At 45.7% G+C, this 24,911-nt stretch overlaps 2 protein-coding genes across 3 annotated transcripts; one reads left to right on the top strand and one right to left on the bottom strand.

Moving 5' to 3' along the window:
- Window positions 1-7,466: 7,466 nt before the first annotated feature.
- idh2 (isocitrate dehydrogenase (NADP(+)) 2) lies at window positions 7,467-17,793 on the top strand. Its single transcript, XM_086163836.1, has 11 exons — window positions 7,467-7,765; window positions 12,101-12,192; window positions 12,518-12,683; window positions 12,957-13,117; window positions 13,199-13,342; window positions 13,815-13,951; window positions 14,067-14,218; window positions 14,340-14,452; window positions 14,704-14,801; window positions 14,899-14,991; window positions 17,385-17,793. The coding sequence occupies exons 1-11, from the start codon at window positions 7,648-7,650 to the stop codon at window positions 17,467-17,469; spliced, it is 1,359 nt and encodes a 452-aa protein (XP_086019962.1). The 5' UTR covers window positions 7,467-7,647; the 3' UTR covers window positions 17,470-17,793.
- An 850-nt stretch (window positions 17,794-18,643) lies between these two features.
- znf710a (zinc finger protein 710a) lies at window positions 18,644-24,494 on the bottom strand. Of its 2 annotated transcripts, none has more exons than XM_086163834.1 (5): window positions 24,429-24,494; window positions 21,023-22,555; window positions 20,256-20,447; window positions 20,008-20,182; window positions 18,644-19,664 (listed from the first exon to the last, which is right to left on the bottom strand). In XM_086163834.1, the coding sequence occupies exons 1-5, from the start codon at window positions 24,471-24,473 to the stop codon at window positions 19,498-19,500; spliced, it is 2,112 nt and encodes a 703-aa protein (XP_086019960.1). In that variant the 5' UTR covers window positions 24,474-24,494; the 3' UTR covers window positions 18,644-19,497. The 2 variants fall into 2 exon arrangements, with proteins under 2 accessions (XP_086019960.1, XP_086019961.1); XM_086163835.1 differs by having other exon boundaries at window positions 21,053-22,555.
- Between the last annotated feature and the right edge of the window lie 417 nt (window positions 24,495-24,911).

The following is a 24,911-nucleotide window of genomic DNA, read 5'->3' as shown; positions in this document are numbered from 1 at the left end:
CACACACACACACAAAAAGATTCCATGCACGTGATATTTTCTCAGTTCCGGTAAACGGGGGTTTTCGTCCACACAAACATCGGCGGTACCTGTAAACAAATGTCATTTCACAATTTCACAGCAATGGCAATCAAACTAAAGATCATACAGCTTCCATGTAACTTACCTGTGAAGAAGTTCTTCTGTCAAAGGAAAAAAAAAAACAAAACAAAAAAACAAAAACAAAGAATATATAGTCTATAGTATTTTTGCTAGTAGTTTGTTGTATATTCAGAATAAATGTTTATCACTTGTGGATCCCCTGGTTTTTCGGCTCTTTATTTGGAGTAGCCGTTAGCCGCGGCGCCGGGCCTCGACTTCGGGGGCCGCGGCCGACCGCCGCCGCCGCCGTCCCTCCACGCCGCCGCCATTATGTCGGCACGTCTGCAGTGGAACGACCCAATCTTCCACGTAGAGAAGGTCCGGACCGCTCTCTTCGAGGTGATTCACAGAAACCCCACTTTTTTTGAGTTCTGACCTCAATGAAAGATGGAACGAAATCTCGCGCGTGAATGCGATGCAACTTTAACCGAGATGGCGAGGAAGTCTCTTCTGTCGTTTCGAAAACACGATCACGAAAGGTCTTTTGCGTTCAATTTCTGCCAAAACATCGGAAATGTTAGTTTCCTGCCTCGCGAGCGGCGTTTTCTGTCCTCTTTCAATTTTGGTTTCCAGATTCTTTTCCTCTTCCATTCCTCTCCCCCCGTTTTGCTCCCGTCCCGTTTCATTTGGTTTCCTGCGTCTTTGTCCGCCGGGTCTTCCTCACTTCCTGTTTTACTTTGACAGACCCGGCGTGCGTCTCGCTCGGTCGGATTTGCTTCCTGTCTTTGTTTTCCCCTCAACGTGATATCAACCTCTCCTCCAATCAGCGACCAACTATGTCTCCTTTTTTGCACGAGTAAAGTCGGTATTTAATCCCTTTCATTTTCTTCGGTTTCCGTCGGGTTCCCAGTTTGGTTGAATGGTTTTTTTCTCTTTCTGTCTCAAAGAAGCTCCTTCTTGATGGGAAACAATACCGATTTATTTATACAGCTTTCTCCCACTGATGGAAGCGACTGCCAGGAGGGTCGGCCAGTTATTTTGACATGTATTTTCCCCAACGCGGGACGAATTAGAAAAACATGGCACCGAACACATCCAGTACGCTTAAAACACAACGTTATTGTTGTCAGACGTGGTGTGTGTGTGATACTGGATGGTGTTGGACTGGTTGGAATGCTTCCCTGCGGCGGCTAATTTATGGATTTTGGGAGGCTAATGAGCTTCGCGCCGACAAAATATTTAGCCTCGTCACATCGGACCGATGAAATGTCCGCGAAATTCTGAGGCTGTTAAATTCTGACACCGAAGAAGACGACTTTAACGGTTTTAACGCGCGGGAGTGACGACCAAGATGGCCGTCAGCCCGAGGAGGACAAAGCGGGGATAGAAAATAGATGGATGGACTTTTCCTTGTCTTATTTAATATTCATCTTATTGAAAGTATTTCCAGCACGCATTCGTGGATGTTACTGGTATGTATTTCATTAAAAGTTAAAAAAATGGATCTACGTAGATAGCTTATGTTACAGCGTGGCCTATATACTGTATGTACACATTGATTTATTTTGTTATTTTTAGCCGGTGCAGCTTCTATTCAGATGCGCTCAATAGTTCAGAAATTACGGTATATTCAGCCACACTGATTAAAAAAATATATCTGAATCATGAAATGGTCTTGACTTAAAGGGTGCAAATAAGGCTTTTATATTCAGGAAATGAAAACGGGTTGAATTTTTTACTGCAGTCGAGTTCAACATGTTGGACCTGAGGACACTTAGGAATTATAAAGAATTGAAAGTAATGGATAAGATGATCATAGTTACGTTTTATCTGTAATACAACCTCCATCCATCCATCCATCCATCCATCCATTCATTATCCTGACTTTTATTGGGCGCCAGTCAATCACAAGGCCTCATATGGAGACCATTCACTCTTTTTTTTTATTTCTTATTTAATTCTTATTAGCAGACTAACTAAGTATCATGTAAATTGAACAAAATGAAACATGCAATTTCAATATTTACATTTTTTTGGCATGTTATTTCAACTTTAAAATAATTAATGTTCATGTAAATGTACTGGCATTATTTTGTATGTAATCATCCATTCAAAATTAAACCATAGGGAAAAAAAAAGGAGTTTCTAAATTCAAAATTGACTGAAAATACTTGTTGAAATATTCAAAGACAACAGAAATGCGCGCTGTAAAATGCCCTTGACACATGTCAGGACGTTAGTCTCCTTCACGTGATACATTAACGCTAATATTAAACCCACGAGCTCGCAGAATGAGTAAAAAACAGATCGGAAAGGAGACGGTAGAAGAGCCTGCGACCACTAAGAAAAAGAAATTTAACACACAATACCAGGAGACCTGCTTAAAATACGGATTTATCGCGACAGGTGATGCAACCTTTGGAGTATTTTGAAAGAAAAAAGCAGGAACATCTATATATTGATATTAATATGTGTTTACCCGCCACACTTTAGAGGCCGGTCCGTGTAAAAAATGTCTGAAATTAAACCGGTTTGTGGTGTAAAAAAGCAGGGACCTTCCCGCTGTGTGGAGAAAACATCATTTTCAATATTCATCGGCTAAAAGTGAATCTTTTCCGTTCAGTATTTACCCCGAGCTTAAGAGCTCGATCGGTCTGCCCGGTCTGAAATCCTTTTCTAAGATCTCGCTCGCCGTTTCCAGATCTTATTGGGTTGTGCAACAATTTTTGACCCTGGAGTGTCGAGACCCACGCTTTTCTTGCGTCTCGCCCAAAAGGATCCAAAGATTTGTCCGCGGTCCAACTTCTAAAGAGTACGATTATGAGCGATATCGCGTCAGCGACATTAAAAGCCGGAATTATTAATACGGACTAAGTGCTGCTAAATCAGAGGGCCTGGTTCTGAACGGTAATGGGACCGCAAAGCTCTGCTGCTTTTTGGATTGTTACTCATCCTTCGGCCGTTTAAAGGTCGGCGCGAGGATACGGTTGGAAAGTTTGAATGATTTTTTTATTGCCTCCCCGATATTTGCAGTATTCGTACCTTTCACGTAAAGTTACGCCGTCTGCCAAGTCGACAGCACTTTTGCCCGAGACTCATTTCCCCTTGTTTATATCAGGGCGGTTCCTGCGAGACGCCTGCTGGTGTTCTTCCTCTGTCGGGTTGGTAAGTTCTCTCCGACTTCCTCCCGCAGCCCGAAAACACGCTGGTTTTTCATTGAAGACGGCTGTAATTGCAGATATGAAAGAAAGAGGAAACGAGCGAGCGATAGTATCTCTCCAATCGTGCCGCCCCGCCTCCTCCGCTGTGCAGAAATGAAAGAATGAATGAATAATTGACAATGAAGACACCGATATGTTGCAAACTTCAGCTTTTTAAATGGCTGGCATGACAACCGGCCCATTGTCTGGTGTCGGTACAGACGCCGTCCATCAAAATTACAGCTGCAAGTCCCAAGACTGAGCACGTCATTCACCCATTACGACAAAACGTTTATTCACATGAAGAGCCGCGCGTTCGTCGTAGCGTTTCACGCCTTCGAAAGGACATTTTGAACACGCTTGCAAAATAACGCTAATAAATGCTTTTTTGAAAAGCGCACGCCGACAAAGCCCTTCGCCCTTCACCGAGAGAAACGTCGACATCGGTCTGATTCTGATCCCTCAGATCATTCTGGTTAATTACATGCTCATTGTATATCTTCAAAGCTATCTGCGGCCCTTTCTCATTTGCAAAATGGTTCGTAATACGCCTCGTATAATGAGTTTTTTTTCGCATCCCAGATTACGGGGCAGGTTTCGTGGTCACAAACCGGACGTCACAACGCCGGAAATATCTTCAGGCCGTTTTTTACGATAATGGGAAGATAGAATAACCGCAGTAAGTTAATGTTAATGGCGATGGGAATGAATAGCCATTGATCATAATGAGCTTATGCTTCACTTGCTCATGTGGGACATTTTTAGTAAATACACTCTTTGCTGTTGCCCGGCCGCAATAATATGCGATACTATTAACTCATACCTTGAAATACTCTGTAACAGTATTAGTTTCTTATTATCTCCCGTTTCATATTGCATATTTCAAAACACATGCATAGGTATCCCTTTTTAAAAAAAAAAAAACGACATGATTTTATTACATTAGGCCACATCAGAATAAATAAACTTTGCATGCTGTGCTCGGTTATCTCCCCTTCACGTCTGCAGGTATGGGTTCTGTTTCACCCGGGAAATTAGTTTTTCTTCGGTGCCAATAATGCTGAACACGGGAGGGGATCCACGCTGATAACGTGGGTTGATGGATGAAATCCAGAATGTTGGAAACACAGTTCCACAAAATTTCCAGCAGAGGCCGCTGTCTGCCACAACTTCGATTTCACGCAGGAGTCTCAGCTGATCATACCAAACATTTAATAATAATAATAACAATAATAATAATAAAATCAATAATAATAATGATAATAGTGTTAATAAAAATAATAATAATAATAATGTTAATGTGGAAATGATAATGTGATAACAATAATAATAATAATAATAATAATAATAATGAGATGATGAGATGAGAACAACTTTATTTATCCCGAAGGAAATTGTTGTGCCAGAGTTTCAAGCAAAAACATAACAATAATAGATAATAGTAGGATGGAGGGAGAATAAGAAATACAATACAATATAAATATTAATATAATAATGATGATAATAGTGTTAATAATGATGATAATAATAATAATAATAATAATAATAATAATGTGGAAATTATAATATAATGATAATAATAATAATAATTCATCTGAAGATGCCTTTCTTGATGTTAAAGGACATTGTACATACGTGCAAATACAAAGAGTACACGCTGGAAATTTCTCTGCTTTTGAGCTTTTTATAATTTCAAATATGAATGAGTCAAAATAGAATTTAGATTTTAGAATCCTAAGATTAATCAATGTTGATATAGCTTTGCTGAACTTCAGGTATCTGTGCATTACAATGCTTTGGCTTTTTTGGAATCCGGCCCATCGTTCCCTTGCAAACTTTGCAAGGCCTCGAAATGTCTGAATTCAAATTAAATAATAATAATAATAAATCCTAAAAAAAAATCTTATCAAGCTTCAGAGTTTTATTTTACAAACCGGGCCCAAAAAGGCTGCAGGGGGAAAAAAAAAATTACTCTCTACAAATATAGCAACAATTATATTTCCAACTCCCCCAAGTAGATTAAGATGTGTCTCTTGTGTGTGTGAGCAGACAAAAGGAGAACTCAAAATGACAGTAATGATAGTGTTACTCTCACGGATATAAAATTAAGACTTGCTCAGGCCAGCAGCAGAACAAATGATGTGAGAAAAGAAACAATAAGATTGCGGCTCGCCATTAATTATTACTGTGTCATATGATTTTTTTCTTTTACTATCGTCATTTCCCTTTCAGTGAGCTAAGCTGTCATAAAGGAGGAGGAAGAATAGGCTGCTTGACCTTGGAGTTAAATATGTGACATCTAGCAGTGTTTTTTTCTCTTAGATAGACTGTTTACAACAAACGGGTCACAGGTCACCGTTAAAAATCTGGAGATGAAATCATTGTCCGGGTGCTGACCTCATAACCGCACAGTGCATCTAAAACAGAATAAGGGCTCCGTTTCCGAGAACTGAATAAAAAATGCACGACTTTCACGGAGATACAACGAGAACAAGTCCGAGAGCCTCTCGCTTCATGTAACTTTTAAAGGGGAATACATTTTGCAAGGCCTTTCCGGCAACGACCTTTCTTCTGGACTAGCTTCTCGTCCTGGAATGACGGAGAACGTCTGAGGTGACCGGGTCGCTGGCTCGCCACCAGGGCTGTCACGTGACCGCCAAGCGCTCGTCCCAGACTTTCTCCCTGTATGGTAACCTTCCACTGCTAAAATTAGAGGGCTCTGCGCCGAGGCAACTCCGCCTGACAGTTTCCGGTTCCCGTCCCACGTCAATGAAACTCACCTTGTCCGTCAAATTTAGGAGAGTGTGACGGCAGCCAGATACTAGGTTTGACCTTTTCAGCGGTAGACCTCAACTTTAATATTTATGAAGCGTTTCTCGCTTTCGGTTTTATTTGCAACTCCCAAACCAGTCTTGTGCGGCGGCAAATGCTCGGCTTTTTAATAAACAAGTCACGTCTTTTGTAGCGTATACTTAGGGTTGTTGCCATTGTAAGCTTCTATTTTTCCATTATGCACAGCATTCAGCTCCACTGGAAGCGGACGTGGCCTTGGGTTCACTCCAGATTCTTCCCCATCCAGCGAGGGGAATCTCTTCATTTCTTTTGCAGAGAAGTATGGTGAAAACACAAAGGCATTAACACACAGTGGAGGATTGCTACAACTCCGGAGAGAAGAATAACGGAAAAATATACAATACTGGACGCACACACACATACGGAGGAATATGGCTAAAGGAAACAATCTGATATTTGTGACCTGCCTGGGATGCTGTGGAGAGGGGATGAGTGATTCTTGCAGTGTGTGTTTTTTTTTTGGAAATAAATATAAAATCAAATCAAATCAATAAGAATCAAATCAAATCCAACAAAATTACATTGAATGTGACCAATGAAATTAAATTAAATGGAATGATATCAAATAAAATTAAACTAAAATTTTGATAATAAATTAAAGTAAAATGAGATCAAATGAAATGTGATATTTGTGACCAGCCTGGAATGTTACAGTTGCAATCTTATAAAATAAAATAAAATAAAATAAAATAAAATAAAATAAAATAAAATAAAATAAAATAAAATGTGATATTTGTGAACTGCCTGGAATGTTACAGTTGCGATCTTATAAGATAAAATAAAATAAAATAAAATAAAATAAAATAAAATAAAATAAATGTTGATAATTATGACCTGGCTGGAATGTTGCAGTTGTGATCTTATAAAAATAAAATAGAATAAAATAAAATAAAATAAAATAAATTTTGATAATTATGACCTGCCAGGAATGTTGCAGTTGCGATCTTACAAAAATAAAATAAAATAAAATAAAATAAAATAAAATAAAATAAAATAAAATAAAATAAAATAAAATAAGATGAAGTAAAATAAAATGGGATTATTATGACCTTCCTGGAATGTTGCAGTTGCATTCTAATGAAAATAAAATAAAATAAAACAAAATAAAATGGGATTATTATGACCTTCCTGGAATGTTGCAGTTGCATTCTAATGAAAATAAAATAAAATAAAATAAAATGCGATCATTATGACCTGCCTGGAATGTTCTAGTAGTGGTCTTCTAAAAAAATAAATGAAATTGAAATAAATTAAATGAAAATCGTGCATATTAGTCTTATATAATAACCCAGCGGTCCTCCGCGTTCAGCGAGCCGGGGATCGAGCGGGGGGTGGGGGGGGTCGGTCTGACGTAGCGCTCGGCGCGTCCCGCCGCCGTGGATGGGAGGGGAGGGGAAGGGCGGTGCTGCCGCCGCCGCCGCCGACTATATTTCGGGGAGGATCCAGACGCGTTGCCCCTCTTTCCTCCGAGTTTGTCCGAGTGTCATCTGCGAGGTGCTACGGGCCGGGAGACATGGCTGGATATCTGAAAGTCCTCAGCTCCCTGTCGAGGTCTGCCGCCGGAGCTTTCTCCAGAAACCCAGCGGTGCTCGCCCCGGCTGCCAACTGCCAGAGTTTGCAACAAAGAAACTGTAAGTGTGAAACGAACGACTGCGCCGCGTTGAGATTTATTTGACCCGTTGTCTTGATTTGCATCGCTTTTTATTGATTTTAGAGTCATGTTCCATTTGGTGTTTTAATCGGCCGCCGCAAAAGTCGGGATGGAGGAAGCAGAAGCCGGAGCGCCTCGCTAGCTAAGCCGTGCTAGCATGAGCAGCTAGCCGACCGGGATGCTCTCGGTAACCTAGTTTCCCGATCCTTGAGCCGACGATGCTCGCACGGACGGCTTCTCGCCGTCAACTTGGGCTTTTTTTTTAAATTCTTTCTCATTTATTTTCTGAAATTAACGCGTCTTTCCGTTAAGCCGTCGTGGCGCGGGGAAAAGACGAGGCTGTCAGCCAGAGAGCGAAAGTTGGGCCAAGATAGCGGAGGAGCCGAGGAGAGCCGGCCGCCTTTGTCTCCTCCAGTCAAAGTTTACGGAACACTCGGTGAAAAAACGCGAAATTTGCATTTTACTGCATTTATTCGACGTTAATCACGGGATCGTCGACGTTCTCCTCGGCCGGGAGTCACCGGTAGAGTCGGCGGTGTTGGGGGATTAAAAACGGGCATCGGAGAATCCCAATTGATTTTTGGTGGAGGAGAGAAAACTGTGACTGCAAACCAACCGCCTTTTATTTGGAGTTCAAGCTGGAACAGAAGCTTTAATCGAAAGTGACCAGCGGTAAATCCTCCGGAGGTGACTTGGAAAGTTATTTTTTTTCGTTAAATCTTTTATATTTCGGTCTCTCTCCAAGGTCAGCAGCGGCATACGAGGCTCCGTTATAAACAGCAATGGCTGCCCGTCCCCTCTGTCCTACATAGCGCTTTTCCATAGGGGTCCCATTTCGACCTCTCACTTGCCTGCAACAGAACATTTCCACTGATATAAACTCACTTTTAACCCATTTTTCTTCTTTAAAATCACCACGTTGAGACCGACACGGCTTTTTTTTTTTGTTTTCATCTCAATTCGGGAACCGTTTTTGATTTTTGATCACGTGATTCCTGCACATATCTGAGTCTCCACAGAGCAGGAAACTCCCTGACACTGATAACTCTGGCTCTGGTTTGTCTGCACTTTCACCTTCATTCTGGGTCAGTTGAAGGTCATCTGTGTGTGTGTGTGTGTGTGTGTGTGTGTGTGTGTGTGTGTGTGTGTGTGTGTGTGTGTGTGTGTGTGTGTGTGTGTGTTGGATCGACAGGCGTTGTTGTCAGCTGTCAAGTTTGGGAGGGACTGTTTAAAGGGACTTTTATGAGACCACCTGAACATCCTAGCATCCACAACGCTAAGGATTTCCATCTCTCCGGGCTAATCTGATTTTAAAGTTGTCTAAACACATAGCCTCAAGTGCTATTATTTTGCAGTTTTTCTTGCTCCTGTTCCAGCGCTGCAACAAGTCGCAGGATCTTACCTGGCATCTCTCCCTCAAGGACAATTACATGCTCTTAAAATCCCGGAGGTTGTAAAGTCGGGCCGAGCGCGTGGTTTGTCGGTTGTAAATTTTTAAAAAGAGGCAACCTGCTCTTGTCACCTCCTCCCGGCCCCTGTGTGCAAACGTCAAAGCAAAGTGTTGGCTCCAGCTGTCTTTTTCTCCCTCAGCACCTTCAGCTGCTGTCGCTCACCTCGCGAATCAAGCCAATTTGAATTCATTTAGCCCAATTATTGCCATTTCTAGTTTGGGGAGGAGGGTTTGAATATAACCACCTGCAGGCTTTGGTTTTCCTGTAAGTTTCCAAGAGAGGACATCCCGCTAAAGGTGACTGCAGTCATCTTGTTGACATAGACAATGAGCGATTGCGACAGTCGTGCACCATATAGTGCAAACTATTCAAACCATCAGTAAGCCATTACTGGCGGGTCGATCACACCGAGCGGCACCGGGCGCTTCACGCCGGTTAAAGATGTATTTTTCCGTCCACACTGTGACTCATGTTTCCCAAAGAGAAGCACCACTCTGGTGTTAGTCTGTGCGTCTTGGAAAGAGGCTGAAACGTTTGGTTTGCACATGTGGGGAATGCGTGTCATTTGCTTTTCGACCGCTATTTTGTCCAACATTTTAAGCAAGTTACGCATTAACTGTCCCGGGTAGAACATACCCTCACCCTCAAAGTCATGGGGCAGGTGAATGTGTCCCATAAGCTCATGATATATTTAAAGAAACTTGCTTATCTAATGCACACGCTACAAATTAGCATTGTGTTTGTATTTCTCATGCAACTGTGGAAATGTCATAGTGTAGTCCAATATGAGGAAATTTGATGCTTCAGTTCGCACTTGTATTGAAGTGGGTGTGTGGCAATATTATTTGAAATCTGCTCCGCACCGACCATTGGCTCAGAGCGCCAAACAACATGGTTCCTGTGAATTTTTAGAAACCGTGCAGGATGTGCTCCACCGGATCTCTGTAGGACAGGGAGAAAGGCAGCAGTAAATGTTTTTTTATAGACGCACGCTTAAAATAAATAAAGCGTGTCCTCGTGTATCAGAACAGAAATCTGAAAAGTAGAACCTCATAATGTTCATTGCATACGTTCGAGTCCTGAGCTACCGGTGGTGTAACGTAACAGGCTGCTCCTCACACAGAGTACAAATGATGTGGCGCACCCACATGACTTTGTGCCGCTCACCCTCCGGTGCACTTTGTTTGTTGATATACCAGGAGATTACATAACATACTTGGCAAGCTCGCGCTCTCCCCTCCCCCCCTCCTGCAGTGAGATAGTAGAGACTGGTTTTCAGCAGATTTAGGTCCTGCAGATCAAATGATGCCAAATGGTTGTTAATGACTTACCCATGATGCACCGCAGCAGACGCCGCTACTACAGTTGCAAGGGAGGGGGCGAGAAAAAGTGAATCAAATTATCATTAATCCAGTGTTTGATTTTCAGATGTTCAGTGATGCCTCAGTTACACCTGATTAGCACAGAAACCACCACGTGTGCAGATCATTGGTTTCTAAGATTGATGTCCTTCTTTGAAAACATTGCGATGAAACCGGAAGAAATGGTTCCTCACAAAAGGGCAAGAAATTGCTCACAATAATAGATATTTACAGGTGGACGCGAACGCATCTGGCCGCCGTGTTTCACGGCTTCCTTCGCTTCCCTAACTTTATGATACGAGACTCCAAAATGATTGCGATCCGCTTCTGCGATCACATGATAAACCCCGTCTCGATTGGCCTGTGCCGCTGTTGCATAATAGCATAACACCGGAGTCACGGCGAGCTCCGCTGCGAGGTCGTATCCAGGGCCTCCCGGTCGCCATGTGTCTGGTCTCCAGGGATCATGTGTCTCGAAACAGAGCTCCGGCTGTTTGGACAGGTGGTCTCTTCGCAAACCCTCCTCAGGTTTTTTTTTTTTTTCCTTTTGTCATTAAAGTAATTGAAAGTGGTCACTTATGTGCTGCCTGAAAATTCCACCCGGCTTTAGAGAGTTGTTGAGAGTAGTAACACGCCCGGCGCGATCGGCGTCATTTGATCCTCCGCACCTCCCCCTGCACTTTTATATCAACTGAAATGTTACTGCCGGCGTGGCTTTCACACGCCAGGCTGAATGAAGGCTGTGATTAGAATTGGTAAACCGGCATGAATTAAGGTATTAACAAGATTATAATCGGGTGAACTTGCACTAATGTCCATACGAGACGTGTGTGTTGTCAGTATTTTTCCATTTTATCAACGGTTTTTAATTCCCTTAAAAAAATGAGTTACTTTTTCGCCCGTAGGGAGAAAGCAAGCCGTTTCCAGGAGATGTTGCACAAGTGTTTTTTTTTTTATTTTTTTATATATATATATTTTTTTTTTTTTTTCCCAAAGCACATTACAGGACTGTCTCAGAAAATTAGAATATTGTGATAAAGTTCTTTACATTCTGGATTCGTTACAAATCAACTGAAATATTGCAAGCTTTTTATTATTTTAATATTGCTTATTATGGCTTACATCTTAAGAAAACTCAAAAAATCCTATCTCAAAATATTAGAATATCATGAAAAAGGTAATGTATGTTATTTTGATTGCATTACAGAAGATAAAGAACTTAATCACAATATTCTAATTTTCTGAGACGGTCCTGTATTAGTAATTAGTAATTAAAACGACAATGCACAATAATCACGAGGCTCTGAAATCTGTAAAATTACTGTAAACCAAAGAGTATTTTGAAAACCGCCGGTTTCTGCTACCAGACATTTCTAAAGGTCTGTTCCGGCGTGGACGATCAACAGGCCCGCCCCCTGCGGTCTTGCCGCAAACGAGCGTTTTGTCATGAAATGAAAAGCCGATTTATTTGACCTCCGCCGTGTGCTGTTGTGTGATTAACAGATGCCGACAAACGCATCAAAGTGGCTCAGCCGGTGGTGGAGATGGATGGAGATGAGATGACCAGGATCATCTGGGAGTTCATCAAAGAGAAGGTGATCAAGTGCCGTTTGAGGATTGAGGGATAAATACAGGAGAAGCTTGTGTGTTTCCAGTGGAGTGGAAGGATGCGCTGTCTGGAGCTCCTATTTTTAGACCGGGGATGACGTGCACACGTGTGGCTCGAGGCAGGAAATCACGTGTGATTTGGGGGGGGGGGAGGGTTTTTTATTTTTGTGAAGTTTCATTCACTGGCTGACAGCGCGAGAGTGAAACATCTAATCCCTGCGCACAAATGCGGGCGTCATTTGACAGAAGTACATAGAATGTACATTAAAAAGTACATCTTGTCGTCCCCTTGTGTTTTCCGCGGCCCTGCAGCTCATCCTGTCCAACGTCGACGTCGAGCTGAAGTACTACGACCTGGGCCTGCCGTACCGCGACCAGACGGATGACCAGGTCACCGTCGACTCGGCGCTGGCCACCAAGAAGTACCACGTAGCCGTCAAATGTGCCACCATCACACCCGACGAAGCCAGAGTGGAAGGTGGGTGTCAAATGTTGGACCGTATATTTTCGCAGCGTAATACGCACAGACAGCCAGAGTTGAGAATGCAAAGTATTTACTACTGAGTGAACACACACTAAAACCAGACATCCAGCCCGTTGCTCCTAATCTGACTGCAACTCCAAAACACTTGAAGGAATACAGTAGTTGAAGCAACAGTAATGCTAGTCTACCATAAATGTGTGTGTGTGTGTGTGTGATGGCGGTCAGTCAAACTGGTATTTTATGTGTATCTGGTGGTATCTCTTTCAGAGTTTAGCCTGAAGAAGATGTGGAAGAGCCCCAACGGTACCATCAGGAACATCTTGGGCGGCACGGTGTTCCGTGAGCCGATCATCTGCCAGAACATTCCCAGGCTGGTTCCAGGCTGGACCCAGCCCATCACCATCGGCAGACACGCTTTCGGCGATCAGGTGAGTCTTGTTTTGTTTTTTTCCCCCTCTGACCTCGGAGGGATTTTATTCTAACGAGACGGACTTGTGTTTTTCCTGCAGTACAGAGCAACAGACTTTGTCGTGAGCCAGCCGGGCAAATTCAAGATAATCTTCTCCCCCGCCGACGGCAGCGCCGGCAAGGAGTGGGAAGTGTACGACTTCCCCGCCGGCGGTTGCGGGATGGGCATGTACAACACAGATGAGGTGAGGGGAACGTTCAGGATCGGGGGGGTTCTCTGTAAAACACCATGTGATCGCGGGGAAACGGAGTTGTGGGACAACAATGGACAAGCGCCTCCCATTTAAAAACACTCAAAGAAAGAAAAAGCTAAAAGATTTATCTGGCCGAGACGGGGATCGTAACCACTCTCAATCCCTCTGTTGTCAAAAGCGTTACAGATTTGTCCTCCCAAAAAAAGTAGTTTCCCCATTCAGTATTTTTATTTGTCGAGTACTCGTGAGTTAATAGAAATTGGGATGTTTGATCCCTCTTGTGTAGGCCGAAGTTTGCCACTGTTTGCCTTCACTGGCGCGGTTGTTTAGTGTAACAACACCAGAGGTCAAACAGGGTGACTTTGACCGTGACAAGGGGAAAGTTGTTAACCTCTCCATCTGATAACCTACAGTCAAGATTTGCTTGTTTTCTTTTAATCTCTCTTGCTCTCTCTGTGATCAGTCTATCACAGGGTTTGCGCACAGCTGCTTCCAGTACGCTATTAACAAGAAGTGGCCGCTGTACATGAGCACAAAGAACACCATTCTCAAAGCCTACGACGGCAGATTCAAAGACATCTTCCAGGACATCTTTGAGAAGTGAATGCCCTCCTGCTTTCACAAATAGATGAATTCAGTTCAATAGCGAACAAATACTTATCCTTAAGCAACATTTTGACCCTTTCCTTCAATTGATTTATTTTTTTTCCCCAAGGAATTACAAGCCAGAGTTCGACAAACTGAAGATCTGGTATGAGCACAGGCTTATTGACGACATGGTTGCGCAAGTGCTGAAGTCCTCCGGCGCCTTTGTGTGGGCTTGCAAGAACTACGACGGAGATGTTCAGTCCGATATCCTTGCACAAGGTGAGATGTTTGTGGGGGTTGATCGTCCAAAAACGACAGGCTTTGTGGAGGTTCTTGACAGTAGCCATTGTGAGCGTTCCTGTTTTTTTTTTTTTCTCATATTTGGCTTTTTCGTTTGCAGGTTTTGGCTCTCTGGGTCTGATGACATCAGTTCTTGTGTGTCCCGATGGCAAGACCATCGAAGCCGAGGCCGCGCACGGCACTGTGACCAGGCACTATCGCGAGCACCAGAAGGTAAAGGACCGGGTTTTGTTTTATTTTATTTTAGTCCTACAGAAATTGCAGTCGGCTAATGAAGCAGAAAAGGGTCTGAGGTGGGATTTGTTGGCGTGTCTGATGAATGTGTGAAGTTTTACCGCCATCATGTGGTGAATAAAAGTAGAGCTTTTCTCTTTGAATGTTAAGACACTGTGGGTGTGAATACATTATACAACAAATCATTTGGCACGTGAGCGGAATTTCAAACATTTTGTTGCATTTTAAAGGGAAGGCCAACCAGCACCAACCCCATCGCCAGCATTTTCGCCTGGACCAGAGGCCTGGAGCACCGTGGCAAACTTGACGGCAACCCTGACCTCATTAAGTAAGATCTGCTGAAAACGATAGAAAACAAAAACGTTTCTTTTTTTCCCCCCTCCAAAATGCATTATTTATTTACTTTTTTTTTTTTAAATCTCCAGGTTCTCCCAGACATTGGAGAGGGTCTGCGTTGAGACTGTTGAGAGTGGGACAATGACCAAGGACCTTGCAGGCTGCATTCATGGACTTTCCAAGTAAGTTGTAGACTATTCATTGTTTTAATAAATACACCGGTGAACCCCAAGTTCTGTTTATTCCCCACATAAGAAGTAAGAGAACGCAACGCCTTTAGTTGACACGTATGATCTTAAATTTCTGACAGTTATGACGAAAAATAGTCCCATTTGTTGATTATTTGGATATTGACCATCCTGTGGTGGAAGTTCCCAGCGGTGATACTTAACAAAATCAACCGTTTCTGAATCCGTGACGGTCAAACTGAAATGTTGTCGATTCTCGCCGGGTTGTTTTCACGCAGCGGGCAAACAGGCGAAGCATGCAATGCAATTTCTGCAAAATGCTTCTCCGTTAGGGTTAAGTCTCTGTAAGGTCGGGCGTTCGGCGTGTCGTCCGGTGCTTCCAGACCCGCCAGCCTGCACGTATTTGTTTTGCCGCCGTGCATTCTGACAGCCGCCTTCGACGGTACGATTCGTCATCCCTGAGCGTGCGAACGGCCGATGACGGCGGACGACTATTTCCGGCTCTGAGCGAAAAAAAACCAAACAAACCAAATGAATAAACGGTGGCGGTGCGGCGTGCCCTCCTCATCCGCGGGATGCATATGAATGATGGCCTCATCATGTGAATCACTGACGAGGAGCCGCAATTATGTATTCTCTGCACCTTGGTTTACTCCACCTGACTCATTTAACTGCTGTTGTTAGAGCTTGTCGGCAGAAAGCAGAGAAATCCAAAATCGTGAATCGCTTTTAAGGTTACCAAAATATCGATGATATTTATAGTGGTGGAGTTTCAATCTAACTTTAGCTTGCCTATTTATTCATTTTTTGGCTGCCAAAATGCGTGGAACTCCAACATGAGGTTTAAAAAAAGTATCATCTCAGACAAAATCTCTGTAAAAGCTCTGGGCCCGATACTGTTCATCATCCAGCGCCGGGTGGTAAATAAACACGGTAGTTTTCAAGTTCTGACGATTAAAAAGGCTGAGCCGCGGCTCGGCCTGCTCCAGACCTGAACCTGACAGTGTCGCGACCCCTCGTCGGCCTCCTCCAGGCTGAGGTTTTCAGGGCGGGAGGGGAGGAAAAGTGAACTCCGTTCCGCCATCTGGTGGTACCGATTCATACGGCAAGAAAACCCAACTGTACACCAGAAACGAAAGTCTCGGGTTGCTGTTTGTGTAAATGCCTAGCAGGCTGGATTAAAGGGTGTGACACGCGGGCCGGCTGTGGTTTTGAAAAGTGAAGCAATACATTATTAGTCATTAAACCACTTGGCATAATTGAGACATCCAGTAGTGTTGGGAAACTTTCCCTTATCTTTGCACTTTCTCTGCACCTGAAGTCAATGAGCGTCTCTGCATTCCTGACTCTTTGTATTTATCGAGCTTTTTGTGTAGCGTGAGGTTTGTCGAACGGTACGGCGCAGCGTTCGGCGTTAAACCGCGTGATCACCATCCGGTAAGCGCACAGTTGTTTTAAAACTGAGAAAAAAGAAGAGGAGGAGTGCCGATCTCGTGCCTTATTCACGGACTTTGACAACGCATTTCCACCTGCATCGTGTGCGTCATTTACTTAATTTCAAACCCAAAGTCTTGCCTTGCACGTCAAGTTGCACGCTATTCCTGGCCGGCAGGTCTGTATTACCTTTTGTCAGTTGATCTTTGTCAAGATTACAATCGGGTGAATTTGCACTGATGTCCATACGAGACATGTGTGTCGTCAGTATTTTGCCATTTTATCGGCGGATTTTAATTCCCATGAAAAAATGAGAGTTACTTTTTCGCCCGTAGGGAGAAAGCAAGACGTTTCCAGGAGATGTTGCACAAGTGATCTAGTGTTTTTTTTTTTTGTTTTGTTTTGCCAAAGCACATTACAGGACTGTTTCAGAAAATTAGAATATTGTCATAAAGTTCTTTATCTTCTGTAATGCAATAACAAAAACAAAAATGTCATAGATACATACAAATACTGCAAGCCTTTTATTATTTTAATATTGCTGATTATGGCTTACATTGTAAGAAAACTCAAAAAGTCCTCTCTCAAAATATTAGAATATCATGAAAAAGTAATTTTGTTTTTTTTAATTGCATTACAGAAGGTGAAGAACTTTATCACAATATTCTGATGTTCTGAGATGGTCCTGTATTCTTGCGAATCCGTCTTCATAGAAATTCGTAATGAAAACAACAATGCACAATAATCACAAGGCTCTGAAATCTGTAAAATTACTGTAAACCAAACCGTATTTTGTCAGTTGACCATAAAATGTTATTAGTATTGATGTTTTGATATGATTGCTGTCGTTTTTCTCCGCAAGTGTCGAACCACCAGAAAACAAATATTGTTTTACCACGTTTCAGTTTCCAGTTATTGACAGCACTTTTATCGCCCCTTTTTATCTCCTCCAGCGTCAAGCTGAACGAGCACTACGTCAACACCACAGACTTCCTCGACGCCATCAAGACAAATCTGGACAAGGCCCTCGGCAAGTGAAGGACTTAAAAAGAGCATAGTTGACCTGGAGTCGGCAGCGTCGCTATTCTGTTTTTGTACCTCATTTTTAACTTAAAAGGTCAATCAACTAACATGTATTTCATCTGAAGGACAAAACCCATGCTTTCTATAGGATTATTTCGTGTTCTCTAAGGTTATTAAATGGTCGAAAGCTGTCCCGCCACCCGACACCTCCTCCCGTCTGTACTGTTTTTTGCAAGGTTTTATTTTTGTAATGTGAAGTACTGTACTGGATACCGTGGAATGCCTGGGGAAAAGGCTGAAGCCTCTGTACTTGCCAATAAAAACCCGATGTTTGGCCCACTTTCGGTATCCTCAGTCGTTTTTGAAGCAAACAGTCGACCAGCGTCAAAGGTAAATAAATTTATTATTTTACATTATTGTCTGGTACGCAACATTGTACATACATTATCTCCACACTATACGATTAATACAGTCTGAGCCGGCGCGCCCCGCTTTCTCTTTTCCGAATCGAAAACAGACCGAATGAACACAGAAACAGAACAACTCAAGAATGAGCATTTATTTAAAATGCGCTATATCAACATTGCACATGGATACCCTTTTTTTTTTTTTTTTTTTTTGTTATTATTATTATTATTATTCCGCAGTTTTATAAGTCTCGAAAGCTAAGCGCCGGGAAGCCGAATATATCGAGCTTTTCCCAAATCATTTTCCACGAGGTCCGCGGCCCTGTCACATGTTGGGAGGTTGTCGTTCATCACTCGAGAGCGGCGGACAGCATGATGGATCGTATGCTCTCACAGACACACGGGGGCACTTAATATTTCTGAGGTGTTGTTTTTTTTTTTTTTTTTTTTTGTTTTGTTTTGGGGAGGGGAAGGTTGTTGAGATTCATCCATTAGACAAAATGGAAAAATTGAAAACCGAAAACAGACAAATGGAAGGCTCAAATTTCAATCCGGGGGAAAAAAAAAAAATGCAAACATCTGAGGAGGGGGTGAAAAGAAGCTGCACCACAGTCTCTTCATGTGGAAATATAGCGTGTTGAAGGGATTCAATTGTTGTGTTTGAGGACCTCAGGAAATCCAGAGTTCCCCTCGCAACACGACAGGGAGGAAATATATTCTGGTTCTGACCTTCGCTGCAAGACAGGATTCTGTTCTTTGGTAACAGGGGCTGGGGTGGGTCCTTTTTTTTTTTTTAATCTTTTTTTATTTTTTTAAACATTAAAAAAAAGCCTGTTTAGCTTCTTTTCATTAGCGCCTTTATAAAACATTCCACAGAAACGATTACATTCATAGACGAGAGATCAATACGGGGGTGATTCCTTGTTAATGCAGAAACATAAGAGCAGGGGCAGCGGCCCCCTCGGTGCAAAGCACCCGCTGAGAGTACCGGCCGCCATACCGGAGCGCCGATACATTTCTGTACAGTAATATACATTAAAACGCGGATTTCAAATCCGAAAAGCCGGCCGGGCTCCTCGACGGACCCCCGGGTTCGCTTCATTTCTCACAGTATGAATCCAAGTTCATCTCCTGACCTCCTGCGACTCGACAAGCTTCGGCAAGTGAAACGAGCGAGTGCGCTTGTTTCCCTTCTCCACGCCGACAGCGAGATTGTCTGAATGAGCCAAGTGCAGTACAGCATTTGTTTACGTGTTACAAATTAGGCTCAGACCGTCTTCCAGTTGTTAAGCAACTGACAACATATAAATGTATTTCTATAGATATCTATTTTTTTTAATTGTAGACAGTCTACTCCTCTCTTGTATAATTACTCAGTAGATTTGCAGTGTTTGTTTAAAGGAAAAAAGAAAACAAGAAAGAGGAAAAAAATATATATATATATTTTCCAAATTGTGTCGAGCTGCGAGAAATTCCAGTGCATGTGAATGTGCAGTTTGCCGGGGTTCTTCATGCCCTCGAAAAACCGATCATGTTTCCCCCATAAGCAAAAAAAAAAAAAAGGCCTTTTTTTTTTTTTAATTGTTTGCACATAATTCAATTTTTGTTTTTTTTTGGTGGGGTTCATTTCTACATTTTACGCAGTGCTGCATCGGCCCGCACCTTTCCCGTAGGCGCCATAGTACTCCATTTGAGACAGCTTGGCAATGTCCGGCGTGCCGTTGTTTGCCCGGTTTTCTCTCTCGCTGAATTCAAAACCCTCCTCTTCGTAGTCCTCCTGGCCCTCCGTGTCTTTGGGGGGTTCTGAGGAGCAGAAGCAGGAACGTTAATGGAGACTCCGCTATGTCTTCCACTCATTACAGACGCTCGTCCACGCCGGAGACGGCCTCGGTATCGGTCTCGCCGATAACGACAGGCGCGGCGAATCCAGACGTTGCTGCAGACTCGCGGGGGTGACGGACGCACATCAAAACACTCGGCCGCTAGATTACAGAACACGCCGAGTCAAAGTGCATTATGGACAGTCGGCGTGACGATAATCCGACACGAAGCCCGCTCGGCACCGAGAAATCGGCCTCCGGACAACTCCGACCGGCGTTTGCGTGGAAGCGACGGGTGTCGGCGAGGAAAGCCGGGGTTCACTCACCTTGCCCGTCTATCGTGGCGTCCATGATGCCGTGTTTGACCTTCATGTGTCGGCTGAGGTTGCCCTTCAGGTTGAACTTGCTGGTGCAGTAAGGACACTTAAAGGGCTTGCTGCCGGCGTGCAGGTGCATGTGGCCCAGTAGGTTGTACATTCTGTTGAAGGACTTGCCGCACACCTGAGAGACGGGCGCAGAGACGTTAAGACCCGCTTCCCCCAACCCCCGCCCAAAACTCCCCTGCCGCGCTCACCTTGCATTTGAACGGCTTGACCGGCAGGTGCACGATCATGTGCGTCTTCAGCGTCTGTTTCTGGACGAAGGTCTTGAAGCAGACGTGGCACTGGAAGGGCCGGACGCTGGCGTGGATCAGCATGTGTCTCTTCAGGTTGGCGGACAGGGTGAATTCCCTGGCGCAGACGTCACACTTGAATTCTTTCATGCCCTGCGGAAACACCGGGCTTTTTATTTATCCGATTCAGACGAACGTACGGGGTTCGGGAAATTAAATAATGAGTCAGCGGTGGATGAGCGCGACGGGAGGTTGTCTACATGCGCGCGTGAGCGATGAGCATTTGTGTTCCGCCTGTTGATCCAACACATGTAGACAACATTGGCTCCCCCAAGTGTCGAGAAGAGGTGCGGGAAAAGCCTCGCAGCTGCGGCAATTCAGCATTTACAGTCTCGACACAAATTCGCACGCGTGCGTCTTTTCCGCCTCGAATGTCATCACGTTCTTGCTGTCGAATTGCAAAAAACAAAAACAAAAACAAACAAACATACGCGCTAAGAGCATTTCTGTGAATGGCTCAAAAAAAACCCACGGGAGGGGAATAAATATTTCACGGCCTTCGGAGGCGGCGTTTACGAAGCGCAGCGCGACCGTTTCTGTCGTCGGGTTTTCGCCGGTCGCTTGATTCGTCACGGGATAATAACGTTATTTCAAATCGCTCGTGCCGGCGCCGCTCCGATACACACCGGTCGGGGGGAAAAGCCGGACGCGTCGCCGGGTTCCAGTACCTTCAGTGCGAGGGCTTGCGCCGCCAGTACCTTGTGAGTCAGGGCGTGCTGCCGCAGGTGGTGGATCTGGACAAACTCCATGCCGCACTCGGGGCAAACGTACGGCCGCACGTTCTGATGCTTCATGAGGTGGTTCTGCAGCTGGCTGCGGTACGCGAAGGACTTGTGGCACTCGGTGCACTGGTACGTGGTGGGACCCTGGTGGCTGCTCAGGTGGCGTTTCAGGTGCGCGTAGGTGGGGAACTCCAACCCGCACTGGGTGCAGACGTGGCACTGACCGTTCTCGTGTTTGCTCTCGTGGGTCCGCAGCTCGCTGGGGTAGGCGAAGCCCCGGCCGCAGAAGCGGCAGCTGTAGGGCTTGACGTCGGAATGCTGCAGCATGTGCCTCTTCAGGTGGCTGGTCTGCGTGAAGGCCTTCTCGCATACCGTGCACTTGTGAGGCCGAGTTCCCTGGTGGGTCAACAGGTGGGTCTGCAGGTGACTGGGCTGCTTGAAGAGCTTCCCGCAGTGCAGGCATTCGTGGGGTTTAATCCCGTTGTGGCCCAGGATGTGGGTGACCAGGTTGTATTTGGACGTGTACGACTTCTCGCACATGCGGCACTTCCAGCGTTTCAGCCCCTCCCCCACGTCCACGCAGTAGGACTCGTCGATCTGCACGTTAATGTCCAGCCGGTCGATCTGCATCCGCCTGGCGAGCCCCTCCGGGTCCGACCACAGCATGGCCTGGGCGTTCTCCTCGTACTCCCCCGGCATGGTCATGTCGGCGGGCTCGTAGGCCACCTCGTTGGACTCGTAGTAGCGGCTCTCTAACGGGCTGCCGTTCTCGCCGCTCGTCTTGAGGTTCAACGCCTCCTCCTCTTGTTCCTCCTCCGCCGCCAGCTGTTCGTCCTTACTCTCTCTTTCTTGGCCCGCGCTCGCTTCTTGTCCTTGAGCCTGCAGCCGATCGGCGAGCGGCCCGGACGCGTCCCTTATGCACGAAGGGCAGCTACCGCAGGGTCGCTCCTCCTTCAGAGAGCCTTGCTGTGCGGCGGCGGCGGCGGCGGAGGGGGGTTCCTGCTTGCCGGGGTTGCGCCTGTTGTGCATGTGAACGCAGGCGGGAGGCGCGTCAGACTCGAGATGTTCGCCTTTAACCCGCGGACCGGGCGGTTTGTGCGGGTGTCCCGCTAATTCCCCGTCGCTCCGGGGCCTCTTGGTCCTCCCGCGGGGCCCGGGGCGTCTTCTCTCGCTGCAGTGCGGCTGCGGCTCCGGGTCCCCGGCCGGCTCGGCCAGGTAGTCCCCGTTGGCGCCGATCAGCTGGTCCGCGTACTCGTACTCGACCGCCTCGGGGGGCGCCAGGGGGCACTCTCGGGGCTCCCCCGTGTAGAAGCCATTCGGAGCGATGGTGGCCCCGAAGATCTCATTCTGGGATATGAGGCCGAGGACGGCGGCCTGGGCCAGGGAGAGGACCACCACCGGTTCCGTCTGCGTGCCCACGTCCACTTGGCCCTCGGTCACCTTGGGGTAGGACTGCACCAGCCGGCCGCTCTCCTCCTCCTGGAAGAAAACCATGAAGCACAAGTCATGAAGCTGAAGCAACAGGATATCCGCATGTGTATTTATAATTTAGTCATTACAAAACTTCCCCAACACAATATTTCTTCTTATAACTCCTCGTTTCCTCATTGTAGCCTCATGATTTCGGTAACTTTGTGGCAACGAAGGCCTTTCGTGGTGGACCGGTAATGATTCTGGAGTTTTGAAGATTTAGCGTTCCGGCACAATTGTGTTTTGTCTTTGTTTTGTTTTGTTTTTTTTCCGGGGCTACTCCGTGAAAATGGCTTTTTTTTTTTTCAGACCACGCCTTGTTTCTTTGCTCCGAATCCGCAGAACATTAGATCGAGGAGATAAAGCAGATATGTGTTAGCGCTCCACATCCTTCCTTGACAGGCTGTGGAATAATAAAGAACAAGAACAAGGGACGCGGGTCCGGCCAGGAAGTGGACTTCCGTGGTCTGTCCTCGGCACTTCCTGTGGGGTCCCAGGGCAAGCCTGGGCTGACCGGAGGCCGCTCGTCATCGCCGCTATCCGTCCCGTTCGGCGCGAGCGAGGCACCTCGGCTCGCCGCCTCCTCCGGCGGGCTTCATGACGCCCGCCGCACCGGGCTTTCTTAACAAGATGATATACGCCGGCGGGCTTTCTCGTATCCGTCACGGACATTCGATTGAGCTTCGGGCTCGTTCTGTATTCCGGAACAGTCGCCGACGTAATTGTACGTTTCGAAAGTGTTTCAGATCCTCATGCACATGTTTACCCTTCTGCTTGTGAAAAGCGGAACACCAAACTGTGGGGGGTGGGGGGGGGGGAAGACGACGGCGCGAGCAAATTGGTAAACGAGAAGCGAGCGTTTGGGGTTATTTCTCCAGATGAATATGAAAAGCCGAGCGAACGAGCGAGCGAGCGCTGACCCCTGGTCGGATCTCAGGACGCAAGAAAGACGTTTCTTTTTCCTGAACCAACACTGACAGAAACGACTAAAAATGAATGGGGGTGGATGATAGTGGATATAGAGCAGAAATAAAGGTGTGTGTGTGTGTGTGTGTGTGTGTGTGTGTTGGGAGAGGGGAGTAGACCTGGATGCCCTGATAACCACGTCATTTATAATTACTGCTTTTAAAGTAGTCAGACAGAGACAGACTGTGTGTTTGTGAGAAAGAAAAGGAAAGAGAGTGGGTGTGTATTTGAGTGTGTGTGTGTGTGTGTGAATAAGAAAGAAAAGAGAGGGAGGGAGGGAGGGAGGGAGGGAGGTATGGAGGGAAGGAGAAAGAGCTGTGGGCGGGGGAGGAGTGGTGGAGGGAGGGAGGGAGACGAAGAGAGAAATGAGATGGAGGGGCTGAAAGATAAAGAAAGAGGGGAGGAGAGGGAGGGGAAGGGAAGGGGAAGGAGAGATTGAGTGAGCAGGAGGGAAGAGAGAAAGGAAAAGCAGAGGGAGGGGTGTGCAGGGGGGGTCGGTGAGCCGGAGAGAGAAAGAAAGAAAGAAAGAAAGAGTGAGAAAGAGGGGAAGGAAGGAGGGGAGAAAAAGCAAAGCAAAATGAAAGGCTGACAAAATGAAAGAGAGGAAGACGAATGACAAGGAGGAGGAGAGGAAGGCCAGTAATTGCAACAACCCTGTACTTTCGCATGTAAAGTTGCAAGTCAACACCTAAAGGACGAAGCGTTAGAGCACCGACGGAAATCCCGCAGCTCGGAATCCACTCTTATCTCCTGCAAAGATGTTTCCACTGCAGCTCAGTAACCTCACTTGCCCTCGCAAACAAAAAAAAAAAGTCTCTTAAAAAACCTCACGGCGAACTGAGAAGGAGCGAGTCGGCGCCCGAGAGGGGAGGAGGAGAGGGGGGGGGGAAGGGGGGGGGGGGGTCCACAAACTCACCACATTGTTCCTGGAGTGATGTTTGAGATGTTTCAGGGATCTCATCCTTCAGGAGAAATGAGTGGAGTAAAAAAATCCGCCTCCTATTTATATCTGCGGAGGGAGCGGGGCGGTCCCACGGCTCATCCTCCTCCTACTGTTGCTGTTATCAGAACTGACTGTGCCTGCCCCCCCATCGGCCCTCCGCCCCACCACACACACTCACACACACACACACACGCACACGCGCGCGCGCGCACACACACGCACGCACGCACAGCATCACCCCATTTCTTTCTCTTCCTCCCACCCTCTCCTTCCCATCTCACTTCTCTTTCTCTCTCCTCTTTTCTCTTACTAACACACACACACACACACACACACACATCTTATCTCCCTTTCTCACTACATACAATCCAGCATGGCCCTTCAACACACATTTCTCTTTAAGGCGCGCGCAGACACGAGCTCTATCTTTTCTCCATCACACTTTATACTTTGCAT

This window comes from Fistularia commersonii, chromosome 17, assembly GCF_037954325.1.
Source record: "Fistularia commersonii isolate RoL2024-O1a breed Wild chromosome 17, RoL_Fcom_v1.0, whole genome shotgun sequence".
NCBI classification, from domain to species: Eukaryota; Metazoa; Chordata; class Actinopteri; order Syngnathiformes; family Fistulariidae; genus Fistularia; species Fistularia commersonii.
The sequence above is the reverse complement of the archived record's forward strand: the minus strand, read 5'-3'. Positions and strand labels throughout refer to the sequence as shown.